We start from the raw sequence: 21,258 nt of genomic DNA, 5'->3' as shown, positions 1-21,258 counted from the left end.
CCCAGTTAGAGAGGCTTTTGATGGGAGAAATGTACTCAGAGTGTACTACAGAAAAGGCTTAAACCAATAGGGGAACAGAAAGGGCATTCCTGTGGAGTGAGGAGCTTGAGCTGAGGTCCTTGGAGAGGTATTTATGCTGTGTCTTTGGGAACCATGTATAAGAGCAGTTTGTCTGCAGCGGTGCAGGAGATAAACACAGGGCACTTGTGGAAGTAAGTTTGGAGGGCTTGGCAGGTTTTAGAAGTTGATTGTGGAGGGCAACTGAGTGCCAGGCTAAGATGTTTGGACTCTTCCCTGTTGCACCACAGAGATGTTGAAGGCTTCTGAATGTGATGTATTGGGGCGTAGGTAGCATATCCAACATGTTTTAGGATATGATTGTAGTTGCGTGTGTAGGAACATTGACAGCAGGGGTGACAAAGACTGGAAGCACAAGGTAGGTGATTGTGCCAGGCACAGTGATAAGTGCCTGTAGTCCCAACTACTTCAGAAGGTGAGGTGGGAGGATTGCTTGGGCACAGGAGTTTGGGGCTATAATGTGCTATGCTGATGAGGTGTTTGCACTAAGTTCAGCATCAAGCCAGGCACAATGGTATGCGCCTATAGTTCCAGCACTTTGGGAGGCTGAGGCAGGTGGCTCGCTTGAGCTCAGGAGTTGGAGACCATGGGGAGCAGTGAATTGGCCTAAGTAAGAAAAAGAGCAGGTCAAAGCTCCCATGCTGATGCGTAGTAGGCTAACACTTGGGAAGCCACTGTGTTCCACCCTGGGCAACATAGCAAGACCTCATTTCTAAAAAAAACATAAGAAGATGATTGCAAGGTGAGAAAACAGGTGGATTTGAGATTAAACCAAATCTCTAGTTTCCCCTTATTTCCTAATTGTCAGGCCCTATGTTGTATGTTTCTGCATACATAATCTTATTAAATCCCTACAACAGTTCTGCAGATAGACGTTGTTTTCTGTGCTATGAATAAAGAAATTGAGACCTTAGGAAAGGTAATGTAATTTGTTCAGGATGACACAGTGAATAAACGATAGAGCCCATTTTCTAATCCAGATATGTACCACTACAAAACCCAGTCTCTGCCACTACATCAGGGCTTCACAAACTGTGTATGCATCAGAACCTCAGGTGCTGCTTGAGAGCCACTCAATCATAAACTTTAAGGGTGGGCCTAGCAGATGCCCCATATGATTGATAATACACTGAAGTTTGAGAACCACTCAGCCCACCATGCTGTCTCTCTAGTGGTTTTAGCATTCTCATCAATTACCCCAGAGTCCTCCACCCCACACAGAGGTCTTATAGTGGTGATGAGCCTGCTTCTTGGGCTCAGCAAGAGTCTTTGGCCCACAGCAACAGACTGTGACTAGGCTCCAGACCTCTACTCTTCAAAGTGTGGTTTAGAGTCCTGCTTCTCATCCAGGCTTGGAAGCTTGCTTAAAACGCAGGTGCTTAGGCCCTACTGTATGGAACCAGAATCTCCATTTTAACAGCATTCCTCCAGTGATTTAGAGTCTGAGAATGGCTGCTCAAAAGCATAAGTTTGAAGTGTGAGGGAACCATAATAAAGTTACTTCATTAGGCTTTTGCAGTCAGTTTGACTGCAAAATTTGACATAAAGAGTAATGCAAAGCAGAGCATGGAAGGAAGCATTTTATTTATTGAATGCCTACTGTGTGTCTGATGTTTTTGGTACTTTATTTCATTTATCCTTGTAAGAATCCTGTGAAGTAGTCATCATCCCCATTCAGCTGATGAGACAACTGACACTCTGAGAAGTTAAGTACTTAGCCCAAGATCACACAGCTACTGGGTGCCTAAGCTAGGAATCAAGTGTAAATCTGTCTGACTTCAAAACCTGTATGTGCTCTTTACAGCCTACCACATTGATTCTCAGGCAGCCAGCAGGAAATGAAGGAATTCATTTTCTTTTTTTTTTTTTTTGAGATGGAGTTTCGCTCTTGTTACCCAGGCTGGAGTGCAATGGCGCGATCTCAGCTCACCGCAACCTCTGCCTCCTGGGTTCAGGCAATTCTCCTGCCTCAGCCTCCTGAGTAGCTGGGATTACAGGCACGCGCCACCATGCCCAGCTAATTTTTATTTTTTGTATTTTCAGTAGAGACAGAGTTTCACCATGTTGACCAGGATGGTCTAGATCTCTTGACCTCGTGATCCACCCGCCTTGGCCTCCCAAAGTGCTGGGATTACAGGCTTGAGCCACCGCGCCCGGCCCTCATTTTCTTTCCTATTGCTGTGTGTTCTTCCATACACCTGTAGGATCCAGTCACCTGGAACAGTGCATAAGAGTTCTGCAGTTCGGGAGTGATAAAAATAGAACAGGTTCTGTGCTGGCAGCTCTTCTCTATGGCGTTTTGGTCAGCCTTTCCACTTGAGCAAACCTGACCTCCAAATTGTTTACACAGGTTAATTTCAACAGCCAATGAGAGATTGGCGGAAAGCACTCTCTGGGTATATAGCTACAGTGCCAGCCTGGTTTTTCATTGCCAGGAGTCCTGACATTCACTAGTTTTCCAAAATACAGAGTTTTTAATGCCTTCTCTCTAGATTCCATTTTGCTACAAAGTCATTTCTTTGCTTTAACTGAATCAGTCCATGAATCACAAACCAGCCCTATCGATGTACCTTTTATTGTGTGCACCTAAGCATGCACCTAAGAAAACTCCCAATTATTTAAAAATTAGCCAGGCATGTGGCACGTGCCTGTAATCCCAGCTACTTGGAGACTGAGGCAGGAGAATCACCTGAACCCAGAGAAGTCATGGCAGCAGTGAGCCATGATCATACCACTGCACTCCAGTCTGGGTAACAGAGTGAGACTCGATAACTCAAAAAAAAAAAAAAAAAAAGCAAGAAAAGAAAACTCCCAGTGAACTGGTTTGTTTGAACAGGGATCTGAACCTACTTAGTTTATAAAACAATTGAAAAGCTCCCTGAACTGATTATATTCCTTGTGAATTCTGTATTCTCTTTTCGTACTGCAAAGCCAGTGTTGAGCTGTCTAGGGTCTCTTCCTATTCTAATTCTGCATTCTCAAATATAGTTCACCAAATATAAGCTCTTTAAGGCCATAGTCTATGCCTTTTATTCATCTGTTTCCCAGGCTCCCAACAGGGTTCTTGGGAAAGGTATTAGTAAATGTTTTCTTTCTGTATGAATGAATATAGAATTAGGACAGGGGTTATGCTAATAGCCAATGCCCATTGAGCACTTACTATGTGTCAAGGCGTGCATGTACTGAATTCTGTATAATCTCATCAACCCAGTGATACAGATACTATTACCATCTCCTTTTTACTTAGAGGAAATTGGAAACTTAGAAAGGTGAAGTGACTTCTTAAGTCATATATGTGGTACCTGCAATTACGCATTCATCCCTTTGGCAAATGTTTATTCAGCACATGTTATGTGCCAGACATTGTACTTAGTGTGTTATATACATATCTAATTTAAACTTCACAGCAACCATGTGAAGTGTTGGTACGATTTTTATTCCCATTTATAATGGGGAAACTGAAAACTTGTCACTAGTGTGTTGAGTGAAAATAGTAATAATAGCTAATATTTATGACTGCTTCCTGTGTCCTACTTATACTAAGTGCTTCACATATATTATTTCATGTGATTCTTACTATAACCCTGTAGTCATTGTATGTTAGAATGTAACATAAGGACTTTTATCCCCATTGCAGGTAAGGAAGTAGGCATTTGCCCACATTTACATAGTCAGTAAGTGGCAGGGCCAGGTTTACACCTAGGCAGTCTGACTCCACAGCCTGCAGTGTAACTGTATGTGGGTTTTTGTCTTCCTCTCCATAGGCACCCAAATTGGCTGAAAACTTCTGTGTCTGCCATTTGGCTACTGGGGACATGCTGAGGGCCATGGTGGCTTCTGGCTCAGAGCTGGGAAAAAAGCTGAAGGCAACTATGGATGCTGGGAAACTGGTAGGTTTGGTGGTACCAGTGAGTATTGATATTCCTCAGAATCCAGGTCTGCACTGTCCAGTATGGTAGCCACCAGCCACAGGTGGCTATTTAGATTAATTTAAATTTAATTAATGTAAAAATCAGTTCCTCAGTTGCACTACCCATGTTTCAAGTATTTACCAGCCAGTGCAGATACAGAATTTTCCATTAACAAACAAAATTCTGGTGGACAACCATGTGTTAGAGGGTGTTTTAACAAACTGACAGATTATAGGAATTTTTAGAGTACAAGTTACTTTGTTCTGAATTTATGGCACTTATTCATTGTATTAGTATTATTGGAGTTTTTCTGTGCTGATGTATTTTGTTGCATACCCAAATTTTAGAGCCAGAAAAGAAACTGCTGTCCCTAGGCTAGAACTCAGAGAGGTATTGTGGCTCTGTGTTCTATTTCTGTAACAAGGCAGTTACTTCCCAGTTGTGACAAAGGTAATCCTTCCCATTTGGGGGCTGTAACTGCATTTTGTCTCTTTTTTTTTTTTTTCTCTGGAGGCCCAGGCTGGAGTACAGTGGTGTAGTCACGGCTCACTACAGCCTCAACCTCCTGGGCTGAAGCTCAAATCCTCCCACTTTGGCCTAATGAGCAGCTGGAACTACAGGAACACACCACCATGCCCTGTTAGTGGGGGGTAGAGATGGGGTCTCACTGTGTTGCCTACACTGGTTTTGAACTCCTGAGATCAGCCTAGGAGTAGTCCTCCTGCTGTGGCCTCTAAAAGTGCTGGGATTATAGGTGTGAGCTGTGTGAGCTACGTGCCCAGCCACATTTTTTCTTTCTTTAGGCTAGTTGACCTAATTGGACAGATACAATCAATTATTTTCTGGCACTAATCAAAGAAGATCTCTAGATTAATTATAGTTGAGTTATTCTGGAACTTGGCTTCTGATAATCACCTTCAGAAGTCATTTTGTGGCTGGGTGTGGTGGCTCATGCCTGTAAATCCCAGCACTTTGGGAGGCTGAGGAGGGTGGATCACCTGAGGTCAGGAGTTGGAGACCAGCCTGATCAAAATGGAGAAACCTTGTCTCTACTAAAAATACAAAATTAGCCAGGCATGGTGGCCCATGCCCGTAATCTCAGCTACTGAGAAGGCTGAGGAAGGAGAATCACTTGAACCCAGGAGACAGAAGTTGTGGTGAGCTGAGATCACGCCATTGCACTCCAGCCTGGGCAACAAGAGTGAAACTTTGTCTCAAAAAAAAAAGAGGCCAGGTACAGTGGCTCACGCCTGTAATCCCAACACTTTGGGAGGCTGAGGTGGGAGGATCACCTGAGGTCAAGAGTTCAAGACCAGCCTGACCACATGGAAGAAACCCCCTCTCTACTGAAAAAACAAAATACAAAAAATTAGCTGGGCATGGTGGCGCATGCCTATAATCCCAGCTACTTGGGAGGCTGAGGCAGGAGAATGGCTTGAACCTGGGAGGCGGAGGCTGCGGTGAGCTGAGATCACACCATTGCACTGCAGCCTGGGCAACAAGAGCGAAACTCTGTCTAAAAAAAAAAAAAAGAAAAGAAAAGAAAAGAAATCATTTTGTGCTTGGTCTTGGTACTTGGTCTTCTGTTCTTTGTTTTTTATCTTAGCATGTTGGTTGGTTTGCTTTCATCCTCAAGTTACTTTCTGTTAGGCTTTGAGATTCTGTAGCTATATCAAATGGTACCTCTGCCTCCCCACCTGCCTGCCCATTTCTCTAACTTTCTTTTTCTCTAACTTTCTCTAATTGAGGCCCTGAGTCAAACGAGAAAGCTAGATATTTTGGACTTTGGGTCTTGGCAGAAGACTCTGTACTAAGAAAAAAATTGAGATGTGGCAATGAGATTGCTTATCTCCAGACTTCACTTAGTTGCAGAGCATGTACTTTGTCCCCATGTTCTCAGTTAGTGCCACGAAATAAGAGCATTAGCTGCCAAGATGGGCGGGCTTCACTACAGGCTGGAGACTTTTCTTTCTGTAACGGCCCAAGAGAAAAACCAGTTTTAGAAAACTGGGAGAGGGGCCGGGCGCAGTGGCTCAAGCCTGTAATCCCAGCACTTTGGGAGGCCGAGGCGGGTGGATCACGAGGTCAAGAGATCGAGACCATCCCGGTCAACATGGTGAAACCCCGTCTCTACTAAAAATACAAAAAAATTAGCTGGGCGTGGTGGCGCGTGCCTATAATCCCAGCTACTCAGGAGGCTGAGACAGGAGAATTGCCTGAGCCCAGGAGGCGGAGGTTGCGGTGAGCCGAGATCGCACCATTGCACTCCAGCCTGGGGTAACAAGGGGGAAACTCTGTCTCAAAAAAAAAAAAGAAAACTGGGAGATGTCCTAATTGGGGTTTTAGAGAGACTCAGAGTATGTTGGCTTGTGACTGGTTGCAGCGGCTCACACCTGTAATCCTAACACTTCAGGAGGCCGAGGCACGCAGATCACTTGAGGTCAGGAGTTCGAGACTAGCCTGGCCAACATAGTGAAACCCCATCTCTACTAAAAATACAAAAAATTGTCTGGGCATGGTTGTGGGCGCCTGTAGTCATAATTGCTTGGGAAGCTGAGGCATGTGAATCACCTGAACCTGGAAGGTGGAGGTTGTAGTGGGGAGATTACGCCACTGCACCCCAGCCTGGGTGACAGAACAAGAATGTCTCAAAAAAAAAAAAAAAGTGAGGGAAGGGTGTTGGCTTGGCTTCTCAGTTCCTTGGTTCTGACCCATTCTTGTCAATTCAGTGAACTTCTCTGTTTCCTCATGTCAAGGATGGCCCAGATGTGTAACTAAGTACACACATCAGTCACGTTACTGTTAGCCTAATGACAGCTGTGAAACGGAAAGCAGATGCCTTTCAGTGTTTTTGTCAACCCCATTCTATCCTTGCACTCTCTCAGGTGGTCTCTCAGCCATGTGTCCTCACCTTTCTTGTGCCTTGAGGATTTCTGATTACTGATAAGCTGTTATCTGACAGCTTGGACGCTGGACTCTAGTGGCAAGAGGGGCCTTCAGAACCTAAGATACAAAGTTCTCCTGGTGAGGTAACAAGTAATGGAATCTACCTTCCCTCACCAGATTTTTGGGATACAGAAGAATTTCAAGAGACGAGAATGTATATATGGCAACCATAGAGATAAAATCATGAAATTGCATCTGCCCAATGGAGCCATTTCACATTGGCTCTTATTGTTGCTTCTTTGAGTCCAAGAAAACTTGCTGTTTAGTAATAAGGTTGTATACACATAAACTTTTGGCTGTGGAGTTGGGCTAATGTCAGTCACCTAGATCATAGATTTAAACCAAAGGCTCTTTTTTTCTTAACTTCCAGGTGAGTGATGAAATGGTAGTGGAGCTCATTGAGAAGAATTTGGAGACCCCCTCATGCAAAAATGGTTTTCTTCTGGATGGCTTCCCTCGGACTGTGAGGCAGGCAGAAATGGTGGGTAGCTTGGTTTTTATATTACTACTGAATGAGAGAAAACTTTTGCCCCTTGTGTCTTAATTCCTTTAAAGGAGATGGGTCTGACTAAGCTCTAGTAGCTTAGGTGGGCCACACATTGTTTTACAGCTTGATGACCTCATGGAGAAGAGGAAAGAGAAGCTTGATTCTGTGATTGAATTCAGCATCCCAGACTCTCTGCTGATCCGAAGAATCACAGGAAGGTATTTATTCCCTGAAGGTCCCTTCCCATGCTTCTCAGAACTTTGTCAAACGAAAATTGGTTTTGTCTAATCCCAGCCATGAAGCATACAGCAATTTCAACACCGATTGATTTTGTTTGGTGACATTCACTGAAGTGGTGACTGGGATATGGAAAGAAGAGCAAGGGATTTGGAGTCAAACAGCATCTTTTTTTTTTAGATGGAGTCTCACTCTGTCACCCAGGCTGGAGTGCAGTGGTGCTATCTCAGGTCAATACAACCTCTACCTCCTGGGTTCAAGTGATTATCCTGCCTCAGCCTCCTGAGTAGCTGAGATTACAGGTGTCCGCCACCAGGCCCAGCTAATTTTTTTTGTTTGTTTTTTTTTGTATTTTTAGTAGAGACGGGGTTTCACCATGTTGACCAGGCTGGTTTTGAACTCCTGACCTCAAGTGATCCTCCCACCTTGGCCTCCCAAAGTGCTAGGATTACAGGCACGAGCTACTGCACCTGGCTCTTGTGACTTTTTTTTTGAGACGGAGTCTTACTCTGTTGCCCAGGCTGGAGTGCATTGGCATGATCTTGGCTCACTGTAACCTCTGCCTCCCAGGTTCAAGCAATCCTCCTGTCTCAGCCTCCTGTCTCAGCACATTAGGCATGTGCTACCACACCTGGCTAATTTTTGTATTTTAGTAGAGACAGGGTTTCACCATGTTGGCCATGCTGGTCTTGAACTCCTGACCTGAAGTGATCCACTCTCCTCAGCCTCCCAAAGTGTTGGGATTACAGATGTGAGCCACTGCACCCGGCCACTTGGTAGTTTTTAACTGTGACCCTTGACACATTTCTTAACCTCTCTGAGACTGTTTCCTCATAGGTGGAAAGGGGGCTGATAACACCTGCTTTGAGGAGCTATTGCACGTGTTAGGTAACATAAAATGCATAGTTGAAATCCTTACCTATATGAGGTGCTTAAGAAATGTTAATTTATTTACATGTGTATCTCCATTTTAGTGCTCCTTAAATCTAATTTCAGCTCGAGTTGCCATACTTTGCTGTGGACCTTTTATTTTTATTTTTATTTTTATTTTTTTTTTTGAGACGGAGTTTCGCTCTTGTTACCCAGGCTGGAGTGCAATGGCGCGATCTCGGCTCACTGCAACCTCCGCCTCCCGGGTTCAGGCAATTCTCCTGCCTCAGCCTCCTGAGTAGCTGGGATTACAGGCATGTGCCACCATGCCCAGCTAATTTTTTGTATTTTTAGTAGAGACGGGGTTTCACCATGTTGACCAGGATGGTCTCGATCTCTCGACCTCGTGATCCACCCGCCTCGGCCTCCCAAAGTGCTGGGATTACAGGCTTGAGCCACCGCGCCCGGCTGGACCTTTTATTAATTATAAAAATATATAACCATCCATACAAAATTTAGAAAATGGAGGAAAAATTTGCTCATAGTATAGCCACTTTATTTGTGTGTTTTAACATGTTTGTTTCTGTATAATAGCGTTGAACACATAAATGCCTCTGCTTCTGGACGCTTGTTCTGACAGAACAACACGGCTTTAGGCTACAGTTTTTTCTACCCTATTTCAGTAATCACTCACATCTGCTTTGTGCCTTCCAGAAGTATGTTGGAAGCTTTCAACTGCTAATGGACCCTCCATTTTCTTCTTTATGTGGGCTGTCGCTTTTTTATGTCTTTGTCATTTTAATGGTGTCTCAGGAAAGTGGTCAGCCCACCATCTTGAACCAGATATCCATGACCATTATTTTTTTTTTATTTTTTTTTTTTTTGAGACGGAGTTTCGCTCGTTACCCAGACTGGAGTGTGATGGCGCGATCTTGGCTCACCGCAACCTCCGCCTCCTGGGTTCAGGCAATTCTCCTGCCTCAGCCTCCTGAGTAGCTGCGATTACAGGCACGTGCCACCATGCCCAGCTAATGTTTTATATTTTTAGTGGAGACCGGGTTTCACCATGTTGACCAGGATGGTCTCGGTCTCTTGACCTCGTGATCCACCTGCCTCAGCCTCCCAAAGTGCTGGGATTACAGGTGTGAGCCACCGCGCCCGGCACCATGACCATTATTTTTAATTGATCTGTGATATTCACAGTAGGCAAACCATTGTTTACTTATTTCCTTATTGTGCATTTGTGTTTCTTCCAGTTAGTCACTGTTAAAATGATACTGTGGCCATCATAATGCATGTACATTTTTGGATTTAATTAGGAAAAAAATGTTTTCTTATTTCAGACTTTATTACTTTGATTTCCTAATGAGGTTGAACATCTTTTCCATGTGTTTGTAATCCATACCCTCAAGGAGAGAGACAATGCAGTGTTAGCACTGTTATCCTGGAAAGCAGTGTGAAATACAGTGGATTCTACCTTATATTAATTTTCTTTTCAAATGTCCAGGTTACATGGACTCCTATTCCATGGGCTCCTTCATTGCAGGAACTTCTGTTTCTTTTTTTTTTTTTTTTTTTTTTTTGAGATGGAGTTTCGCTCCTGTTACCCAGGCTGGAGTGCAATGGCGCGATCTCGGCTCACCGTAACCTCCGCCTCCTGGGTTCAGGCAGTTCTCCTGCCTCAGCCTCCTGAGTAGCTGGGATTACAGGCATGTGCCACCATGCCTAGCTAATTTTTTGTATTTTTAGTAGAGACGGGGTTTCACCATGTTGACCAGGATGGTCTCGATCTCCTGACCTCGTGATCCACCCGCCTCGGCCTCCCAAAGTGCTGGGATTACAGGCTTGAGCCACTGCACCCGGCCAGGAACTTCTGTTTCTTTGTATCCCCACTGGACACAGAGTAGACAAAGTTGATGTAAATCGAGAAGCAATAGGATTAACAGTAAAGACATCACCAGGCCTGGGGTCTCTGAGGCACTGAGCAGGTATTAGCAAAACCAGATGATACTGGGGACCTTTGATTCCATGGGTCCAGCTTCCTACATAGCCCAATACTAGACCCTGGGAGCAGAGGACCAGGAGAGGCTCTAGTGTAACCATATAGTGAGATGCCCATCTCTGACCTCAGAGAGTCATATATGAAACGTGGGCTGTTCAGTGTAGTAAGAAGTTCAAGAAGAAAGCCTGGGGACAGGGAAGAAAGGCTTCCTAGGATAGAGCTAACATATCAAACTCCTACCTTCCTGAATGAAGAGTATTTCAGTGAGACTTTCCCAGAAGGGAGTAGAAGTGGGAATGAGTATGGGGTGCACTCTCGCTGAGGCTAATAGCAGACATGTCTGCCCAGTGGTCTGGGGGGCAGGATGGTAGAAGGAATGCTGTTGAGAAGATAAAATGGGAGCTTTACTGGGGAGATCTGCCAAACCAAAGAGGGCAGACTTCACAGAGTTCAGGATTCATGAGATATTCTTGAGTCTCTGGCTGTCGTGCCAAAAACAGTATTCTAACAACATTAGCTTGGTCCTGGTGTACAAGGTAAATTAGGGCAAGGAGAAACAGAATAAGAACACCATCTAGGAGCCTGATTATGATCCACATGATGTGATGGAGGTTTCTAAATGAGGTCGGGCAGGAGAGAATAGAGATTCGAAGAACAAATAGCAGGATTGCTGTAAAGCGTGAAAGAGAGAAGATTCAGTCCCTCCATTTGGAAGTAGGTGATTAGTGTGACTTCCTCCCTCACAGAGAGAAGGACCCCCTTCTTCACAGAGCATGTCACTGTTGAAGGTGTTTTTCCAAGTTTACCCAGCAGATGAGTGACAGGGTTAGCCCTGGAAGCCTGCTTTCTGCCTCCCAGTCCAACATGTTGATGGTTACAAGAAAATGAGGCAGGAACTAGTCAGTTTAATACAGATCTTTTTTCTTTTTCTTTTCTTTTCTTTTTTTTTTTTTTTTGAGGCAGAGTCTCACTCTGTCATTCAGGTTGGAAATAGATGTTGGCTGTTTGGGGATGCTGGGAAATGAACCCGGGAACTTCACACAGGATCTTTTTCAAGTCTGAGATGATATGGACCCCATTGTAACAATCTTCTGAATTAGCTCCCACCTCACTTCTAGTCATTTCGAGTCATTGTTCAGCTTCTTGAATATGAATAGTTGGTGGTTGTGGTTTTTGTTTTTAACTTACTCTCATATCCTAATTATCCTACCATTTGGATCTCTGTTATTATCTTAACATCTTAACCATCCCAGTTTTGTGGATGAGAAAACAAGTGTTTAAAGCATCACACTCAGTGTTGGGTGCAGTGGTTCATACCTGTTATCCCAGCTTTTTGGGGGGCCTAACTAAACAGAAGGATTACTTGAGGCCAGGAGTTTGAGACCAGCTTGAGCAACATAGCAAGACCTCATCTCTACTAAAAAGCAAAAAAAAAAAAAGTTAGCCAAGTGTGGTGGTATGCACCTGTGGTGGTGGTGGTCCCAGCTACTTGGGAGGCTGAGGTGGGAGGACTGCTTGAGCTTGGGAGGTCGAGGTTGCGCTGAGCTGTGATTAGGCCACTGCACTCCAGCCTGCGTGACAGAGAAAAACACTGTCTCAAAAAAATAAAAATAAAGTGTCATACCCACGGTAGCAGTAATTGTAGATTCCCTGCCCTGATGGCACCTCCAAGCCAGGCTTAGTGGCTCATGGAGCTATTTTGGTTGTCTTGAGACTAATCCCATTTGGAGAACTTGGAGAGTGGGCTTTCTTTCATTTACCTTCTAAGGAATGAGCCTTGCATTCCTTTTAAAAAGTGGTATTTGTGAATAAGAAAAGAATAGTGTAAGGGAGTCATATTTGTTGTAGCCTGGCTGCTCTGTGCCTTGTGCTCTCTAGAAGGTGAAAAAATTTCCTGGTCCACATCTCTTGCCCCTAGCCCTTCTCAAAATTGCTGCTGCTGAACCCAGCAGCCTGCTGTCTTCTCTCCCTGGGTCTCCCAGTGGATGCCATTTCTGAATGAATGCATCAGGGGAACCCTTCCAAACACTCAAGTAATGGAAGGTCCAACCTCACAGTACATGACTGCAGTCACAGGAGCCTTTACTCCTCTGTCCAGTGGCCTTCCGTATTCATGATACTGTCATCCACAGATTCAAGCATTTGTGAATTAAAAATATTCAATAATCACGCCTGTAATCCCAGCACTTTGGGAGGCCGAGGCGGGTGGATCACAAGGTCAAGAGATCGAGACCATCCTGGTCAACATAGTGAAACCCCGTCTCTACTAAAAATACAAAACATTAGGTGGGCATGGTGGTGCGTGCCTGTAATCCCAGCTACTCAGGAGGCTGAGGCAGGAGAATTGCCTGAACCCAGGAGGCAGAGGTTGCGGTGAGCCGAGATCGCACCATTGCACTCCAGCCTGGGTAACAAGAGCGAAACTCCATCTCAAAAAATATATATATATATATTCAATAAATATAACCTGGGAAAGCTGAAGAAAATAAAAAATAATACAAATTTTAAAATGCAAGCCGGGCGCGGTGGCTCAAGCCTGTAATCCCAGCACTTTGGGAGGCCGAGGCGTGTGGATCACGAGGTCAAGAGATCGAGACCATCCTGGTCAACATGGTGAAACCCCGTCTCTACTAAAAATACAAAAAATTAGCTGGGCATGGTGGCACGTGCCTGTAATCCTAGCTACTCAGGAGGCTGAGGCAGGAGAATTGCTTGAACCCAGGAGGCGGAGGTTGCGGTGAGCCGAGATCACGCCATTGCACTCCAGCCTGGGTAACAAGGGCGAAACTCCGTCTCAAAAAAAAAAAAAAATTTAAAATGCAGTGTAGCAATTCTTTACATGGCATTTACATTGTATTAGGTATGAATAATCTAGAGATGATTTAAAGTATACAGGACAACCAGCCTGGGCAACATGGTGAGACCTTGTCTCTACAAAAATATTAAAAAATTAGACCAAGTGAGGTGGCTCACGCCTGTAATCCCAGCACTTTGGGAGGCCAAGGCGGGCGGATCACAAGGTCAGGAGTTCAAGACCAGCCTGACCAACATGGTGAGACCCCCCCCCCCCCCCCCCCCGTCTCTACTAAAAATACAAAAATTAGCCAGGCATGGTAGGTGCCTGTAATCCTAGCCTACTCAAGAGGCTGAGGCAGGAGACTTGCTTGAACCTGGGAGGCGGAGTTGCAGTGAGCCAAGACCTTGCCACTGCCTCCAGCCTGGGCAACAGAGTGAGACTCCATCTCAAGAAAAATATAAATAAATAAATAAATAAACAAAAATAAAAATAAAATAAAAAAGCCAGGCATGGTGGTGCATGTCTGTAGTCATAGCTACTCCAGAGGCTGAGGCGGGAGGGTCACTTGTGCCCAGTAGTTTGTGGTTACAGTGAGCTGTGGTCATTGCCATTGCATTCTAGCCTGGGCAACAGAGCAAGACTATGTCTCAAAAAATAAATAAAGTATACAGGAGAATATGCATATAGAAATGCCATACCATTTTATATCAGGGACTTGAGCATCTGTAGATTTTGGTATCCACAGAAGGGGTTCCTGGAACCAATTCCCCCCATGGATACCAAGGGATGACTGTATAGCTTATTTTCTCTACTGTCACCTCCCTCATGCCCATAACCCAGTGACACTTTATGCCATAAATGGACCATCTTGTCCCCCAAAATATGCTGTGATTAAAACACAGTAGCACATTTTACAGAGGTGCTCCTTCAGTAGTCTAAATAGAGTTGAATAGAATATTTATTTTTTTATTTTTTTGAGACAGTCTTGCTCTGTCACTCAGGCTGGAGTGCAGTGGCACAATCTCGGCTCACAGCAACCTCCCTCACCCAGGTTCAAGCGATTCTCCTGCTTCAGCTGCCCAAGTAGCTGGGATTACAGGTGCCTGCCACCACACCCAGCTAATTTTTAGTAGAAACAGGGTTTCAACTGGGCGCAGTGGCTCAAGCCTGTAATCCCAGCACTTTGGGAGGCTGAGGCCAGTAGATCACAAGGTCGAGAGATCGAGACCATCTTGGCCAACATGGTGAAACCCTGTCTCTACTAAAAATACAAAAATTAGCTGGACATGGTGGTATGTACCTATAGTCCCAACTACTTGGGAGGCTGAGGCAGGAGAATCGCTTGAACCCAGGAGGCAGAGGTTGCAGTGAGCCAAGATCGCGCCACTGTACTCCAGCCTGGCAACAAAGTGAGACTCCGTCTCAAAAAAAAAAAAAAAAAAAAAAAGCCAGGCACGGTGGCTCACGCCTGTAATCCTAGCACTTTGGGAGGCTGAGGTGGGTAGATCACCTGAGGTCAGGAGTTCAAGACCAGACTGGCCATCATGTTGAAACACCATTTAAAAAAAAGAAGAAGAAGAAATGGGGTTTCACCGTGTTGCCCAGGCTGATCTCGAACTCCTGACCTTGGGTGATCTGCCCACCTTGGCCTCCTAACGTGTTGGGAATAAGGTGTAAGCTCAATTTGAACTGGGCCCAGTTCAAATATTGCTATGCATGCCAAATGGTGAAAAATATTAGGGATCTCTAGTCTAATAGACCTTCATGAGAAGAGCAACCATTAGTTAAATAAGCAAACAAACACTTGGTTGGCGGAGAATTGGGAAACCACAGAACTCAAGCAAGGCCTGCCTGCTGAGCAGAGCTTGACCTGCCTCCTTTCCTTAGGTTTCTAGTCTCCTGTGGTGTGGCCATTCCCAGTCAGGAATTGGGTGTGTTGCCTATGGGGACTCAGCACAGGTACAGCTATCCACTATACATTCAGTGCCAAACAAATGCCTGTTGTTGAGATCTCTATTCCATAACTTGTTTAATAAGTCCTTTTTCCTGATGACTTGAATATTGCTCCATAAGAGTTAGGCTGTCTTTTATCTTATGTGCGATCAAAAAGATCTGTTGCATTATCTTGCAGTGTTTGCATCCATGGGAAATGTTTTTCCTGTTAGTACCTTTCTGATTTTGTAACCAAACTAGTTTAGAAAATGGAATTCATTTCTTTTCTCTTCTGTCCCCCATAGCTGTTTGTACAAATCTCTGTTAAAGGATTATCATTATTTGTTATTTATTTCCACATTTGTCTCCCCCACTGAGCACTACTTGTGGACAGGGATCATTCGTTACTCATTGCTTTGTAGCCTCTGAATTCAGCTTAAGGCTTGAATGTGAATAGGTACTTATTAATGTTTATTTAGTGAATGGGTAACAAGAATGGATGACTCTGTGAGACTAGCACCAGAGTTCCTTCTCTCTAGTTCTGAATTAGGTAGTTATGCCAGCAGTTTGCTCTTCAGCCAGAAATTTATAATAATATTTGGTCAAAATAGGAAATATACTCTGCTGCTGGCATAAGCTCTCCTGAAAGCCGTTATTTAGCTGGGTTTTCTGCTGGGTGCAGGATTCTTGCATCCAGCATCCCTGTCTGCTTGTTGTTCCAGAGGTCCCTAGAGTGTGGAGTGTAGGCGTGTACTGTTAGTTAACCTGACTCATATTCATTTGCTGCCTTTCAGGCTGATTCACCCCAAGAGTGGCCGTTCTTACCATGAGGAGTTCAACCCCCCAAAGGAGCCCATGAAAGATGACGTATGTAAACGCAGGACAAGAAATTTCCTTTTCTTTCCTTCCGCCTTCTTCACTGTTTTTCTTTTGTTCTTTCCATTTTCCTTTTATTTCTACAATATTACTAACATAGTCATAAAAAATGACACTATCAGGCTAATCACATGGCCAGTGTCAGATCTATTCCGAGTCTCCTCAGGTGGTTTATTGCTTGGCCTCAAGGTAGCCTACCAGTGGTGCCAACTTTTTGCGGTGCCCAGATTGTACTTGTCTTCTGTCAAGAGCAGCCCCTCTCTGACATCGTGGCCATCTAAGTGATCAGCTGATAAGGAGAAGGTTTCTTAAAAGCCTAGAATTGGAGAGTGGGGAGAGTGTGGCACCGAAGAGAAATTTGCTGGCCAGTCCTCCAAAAGAATATTCTTTTCCTATAGTTACTGTTGCTGTACTGTGTCCTGGGGTCTCATACCTGGTCACTGCACCATTTGCCATAAAGAGTCTATGTGGTCTGTTTTAGAGCATGTAAACAACAGTAAGAATTTCCTGGATTTACCTTTGTCCTATGAAACAAGTTCATCAGGTCATCCAGGTTCTAGAAATACAGGTTCTAGAGCTGTTATGGCAACTTGGTCACATTTCGCAAAGTTGCTAATTCTACCATTCAAAGTTCTTTCTCATTTTACTTTCCACCTTTAGAATGTTGATGAGTGACACTCTAGTAAATATGCTAAATATTTAAGCAACTAAGATTACAATTGCTAATGCATCTTTGATTTTGGTGTATTCTCCTAGTCTTAGGGACTTTTGACTTCCTTACTTTTGACCCTAGAAGTGTTTACATTGGAAGCTGAATCGCCTGAGCAGAAAGCTGAGAAAGTCATTGCCTGTCTTCCCCTCATGAGCCCTTTTCCTCACAGTTGCTGTTTCTGACAGACTCTCTGACTTCTCTGGACAAGCTGCTCTGCTCCTAGGAGTACCAAAGTTCTTTATTGGGGAGGGTCTGAATTGCCTGTCAGCCTCTGATGGGCTTTGGGAGCAGACAGCATCCTGGACAGAATGGTCCCATCTCAAATCTGCATCTGGCATGGAATAAGGAAACCTTGCTAACAGTCCCAGCCTTTCATTGCTGTCTTCATATTCTCAGATCACCGGAGAACCCTTGATTCGTCGATCAGATGATAATGAGAAGGCCTTGAAAATCCGCCTGCAAGCCTACCACACTCAAACCACCCCACTCATAGAGTACTATAGGAAACGGGGGATCCACTCTGCCATCGATGCATCCCAGACTCCTGATGTCGTGTTCGCGTGCATCCTAGCAGCCTTCTCCAAAGCCTCATGTAAAGACTTGGTTATGTTTATCTAATGATGGGTCCAAGAAGAAATTTCTTCTTCCTATTCCTGTGAGGGAGTGGGTGGGAATGGCAGGACAGGTGAAGAGAAGCTTCCTCAGGCTAGCTAAAATACCATTTGATGTATTGATTAAAAAAGCACTTGCTTGGTATATCTTCGGCGTGTTTGCTAGGCTCATCTCATCTGTGTATGCATGTTGGATGTGTGTGTGCGCAGATATATATGTGTTCACTCTCCTACTTTCTAAGTTTTGGGCTAGGTGGCTTTACTAGCTGTTTACTTCTTTTTTGTTGTTTTGAGACACGGTTTCACTCTGACACCCAGGCTGGAGTGCAGTGGTGCACTCTTGGCTTACTGCAATCTCTGCCTCCTGGGCTCAAGCAATTCTCCCATCTCAGCCTCCTGAGCAGCTGGGACTACGGGTGCATGCCACAACACCTGGTTAATTTTTGTATTTTTTGTAGAGACAGGGTTTCACCAGCTTGCCCAAGCTGGTCTTGAACTCCTAGGCTTTAGCAATCCACCCGCCTTGGCCTCCCAAAGTGCTGGGATTGCAGATGTGAGCCACCACACCCGGCCCAGCTGTTTAGTTCTTCTTTTTTTTTTGTTGTTTTTGTTTTGTTTTGTTTGGGGGTACATGTGAAAAACATGCAAGATTGTTGCATAGGTACACACATGGCAGTGCGATTTGCTGCCTTCCTTCCTCCCCTTCACCTATATCTGGCATTTCTTCCCATGTTATCTCTCCCCAATTCCCCACCCCCACTGCTTTTTTTTTTTTTTAACTCTTATAACCAGCTTAGAGAAGAGCTATTTGCTTCTTTAACCATACTTTTGATTTTATATTTTGACCAAAATAAACTAACTCAGGTAATCTTCCAGTGATCACAATTCTGAAACCTCATAGTATTTCTTCCATTTCCAGCAGCTGATTAGAAGCCCAGCATCATGTGAAGTCAGGCAGGGTCACAATTCTTGATGGCACATTATTGGTAGTGAATTCCATTTGTTTTCTAACCCATAATGAAAAGCCACATGACTCAGTGTGTGAACAGAGATCATTAATTTTTTTCCCCCTAAGTGGAAGGAAAAAAGGTACTTACGTTGCAGATTATAGAAATTACTGGGAGAGGGTATCATCATAGAAGGAGCCAGGACAAGTGGGAATATTTTTGTGATCTGCATCATGATGCTGAAAAGTAGGGATTATTTGGGACTTGAGTTTGAAAACTGAATTGTTGCCAGAGAATTAAACCAGGTGAAAGGTCCTTTTACATTCATATTGTCTTCTGAACATCCAGGCTGAGCGTCCGAGAGCAGCCAAATCTACTTCCCCAAAGAGAGACCAGGGTAGGTTTATTTGCTTTTGTTTTTAATCTTTGCCTCAGTTTCCAAGTGTGAACAAAACAGTGTGTGATCTATTCTTGGATTCATTTTGATCAGTATTTATTCAAACCCAGTCTGTCTCCAGGACATAAAACTGAAATCAGATATGTTCCTTTTAAACCCAAACCCTCACCCTTCTAGATCCAACCCTTCACCCTAATTTTATGATGGCTATAGCCACAGACTTCCCCAAGAAAAGATCACCCAGAAATAAGATAACCTGTGACAGAAACCAGCTTTTATTCATAACCTTGGCTTCCCAACTGTTGAGCTTTTTTTTTCTTTTTGTTTCTCTTTTTTTAACTTATTGCTCAGTTTCACAGAACTGTTGAGCATTTTCTAAAGTTCCTGCTGTGCCTTTTGGTCTCTGGTTTGATTTGTGGGAAACATGAAGTAACAGACTGCTATGAAGGACTATAAAAACAGTGGCCTCTGGAAAAACCATTAGAAAGTCAGTGGCAGATCCAGTAAATAATGTCTCCTGCCTCAGCATAATCTGCTGCTGACTCAATGCAGTGGACTCTAAAGTGCCCAGCCTTCCTCTGACCTGAGCTCTCCTGCTGTCTGTGGGAGTACCGGAGGGCTTATCTGCCATCCACATGGCAACTGGGCATGAGTATGTGGCCACCTTGCTTCCCTCTTTGCCTGGTCCAAGTGAGTTTCTGCTGCGTCTGCCCTGCCTTGTTTTCCTGGCTCTAAGCTAACTCCACCCACTCTTAATGGAAACTCAGTCTGGCTTTGTGTGTTTCTGGGAAGCACATCACTTCTGGGAATGGGCAAGGAAGAGGAGTGAAACAAAAACTGTCAACTATGTGTGCCTGGTCTGGGATCCTTCTCTGGGTGAAAGTGGCATCATGAATCTTACAATCAGCTCCCCTTTAACTAGGGACAATTGTAAACACTTGGCAAAGTTGAGGTCCCTGAATGTTTGCTAACTGAATGTACGTGATCCTTGCCCAAATATTTGTCATCCATCCACATATACTCATGTGTACATGCATACATGTGCAAGTAATATTTGGGCTGCCCATAAGAACTAGAAGGTTCATAGGGAATGCATATACCCTTCTCAGGATGCTTAGGATTCTGTGTTTGCTTCATTTAATTCCAGAGTCTTAACCTCAGCAGGTTCTGCTTTTACCTGGCAGAGAAATGTCCAGTGTTCAATGCATTTGGTTGCGGGGGCTGGCATGCCAGCCTCCTCTGATATGTCCTTGGTTTTTAAAAACCCATTTTGTTCTCTCTTGTTTCCCTCTCTATTTCAGCCTAGTATCAGAAGGCCAGGCGAGACTGCACCACTGCTCATCACCCTGCGGCATGATCCCTGCTCTTAGGTGCTGGACAGAAGGGAAGGGGGATCAGGGTGAGGATGGTGAGGGAGGGCTGTGAGGGGCTCAAAAGGAATACTTGGAAGAACAGCAGTTTACTGTAGTGAGGCAGTTTCTTTTATACATAAGTAGGAGTTTTTAAAGTGTAAGGGAAAAACTAATTTTTTTTAAAAAACTCCGTGCTTGGAGGGTGGGGGTAGAAATAGAGAGATACAGTATTATTTCTAAGGAATTGGGTTCTCAATTACTCTGGACTGGTGACAATATTTTTTAAAGCCAGTGCTCTAAGACCTCAGCTTTTATCTCATAACCCCATGGGTTCCAGACCAAGAGTACAGGAAATCAAATTATTGTCCGGTCTGTCCTATATCTTGGAAGAGGGAGGCTTTGACTACTGACCCTGGTTTCACACACTGTAAGATCAAAAAACCATCTCTACATTTGAAAGAGATATAAACTGTCTTCATAGTGATGGTGGATCAACAAATCAAGCTTACTGGAATCAAGGGGAGGGGGAAGAGAATGGAATGGAAAGGGAGGCTGACTCCCTTCCCCTGACCTACCACTGATTCACCAGGCCACCTACTCTCATGAGTAACCTCTCCCAGCTACCCAATAAATGCCACAATCCTATGCTCTTGCCTTCTTTTATCTGCAGCGTGTAAAGGGACCCTTTTAAATAAATGAGCAAATGTCCCAAGCTGTATCATCCAAAGATTGTCCTTTCCATTCTCAAATCCTGTGACTGGGATCACTCAACAGCACTGTGATGTATTATTTTCAATGAGGTGCCTTTCTTAACTGACCAAATGCTGCCTTGTTTGGCCCTAAGTCAATAAAATATGTTAAAATTTGTATCCCCTGTTGTGGCATTTTTTTTTTTAGATAATCTAATGACATTGAATTCTGGACCTGGCTTGGATGGAAAGCAAGCCCTTTCTTGTGGTCACTGGCAGCTGTGTGGTAGGGAAGTCCAAGTATTTGCCCATAAGATAAACCTACACCCTCTTGACCTTCAGATCCTATGCAGGCTTTTCTTGAGCCCAGAGACAAGGCAGCTTGGTCTAGTGGAGATAGCACTGTGCTTGGAG

General features: G+C 44.3%; 1 protein-coding gene across 7 annotated transcripts in view; it reads left to right on the top strand.

Moving 5' to 3' along the window:
* Positions 1-21,024, top strand: part of AK2 (adenylate kinase 2) — a 28,934-nt gene extending 7,910 nt beyond the window's left edge. For 4 of the 7 annotated variants that reach the window (XM_010348117.2, XM_010348116.2, XM_010348121.3 and 1 more), the window contains 5 exons: positions 3,843-3,968; positions 7,306-7,416; positions 7,546-7,640; positions 16,055-16,127; positions 17,245-17,604. In XM_010348117.2, coding sequence (XP_010346419.1) covers positions 3,843-3,968; positions 7,306-7,416; positions 7,546-7,640; positions 16,055-16,127; positions 17,245-17,466 — 627 coding nt within the window. In that variant the 3' untranslated portion in view covers positions 17,467-17,604. Of the gene's footprint in view, positions 1-3,842; positions 3,969-7,305; positions 7,417-7,545; positions 7,641-16,054; positions 16,128-17,244; positions 17,605-18,754; positions 18,804-20,104 lie in introns of those variants that run through there. The other 3 variants (XM_010348118.2, XM_010348119.2, XM_074380469.1) reach the window with 3 other exon arrangements.
* Positions 21,025-21,258: the final 234 nt, after the last annotated feature.

Source organism: Saimiri boliviensis, chromosome 11 (assembly GCF_048565385.1).
Source record: "Saimiri boliviensis isolate mSaiBol1 chromosome 11, mSaiBol1.pri, whole genome shotgun sequence".
NCBI lineage: Eukaryota > Metazoa > Chordata > Mammalia > Primates > Cebidae > Saimiri > Saimiri boliviensis.
This window is presented reverse-complemented; position numbering and strand designations above follow the sequence as displayed.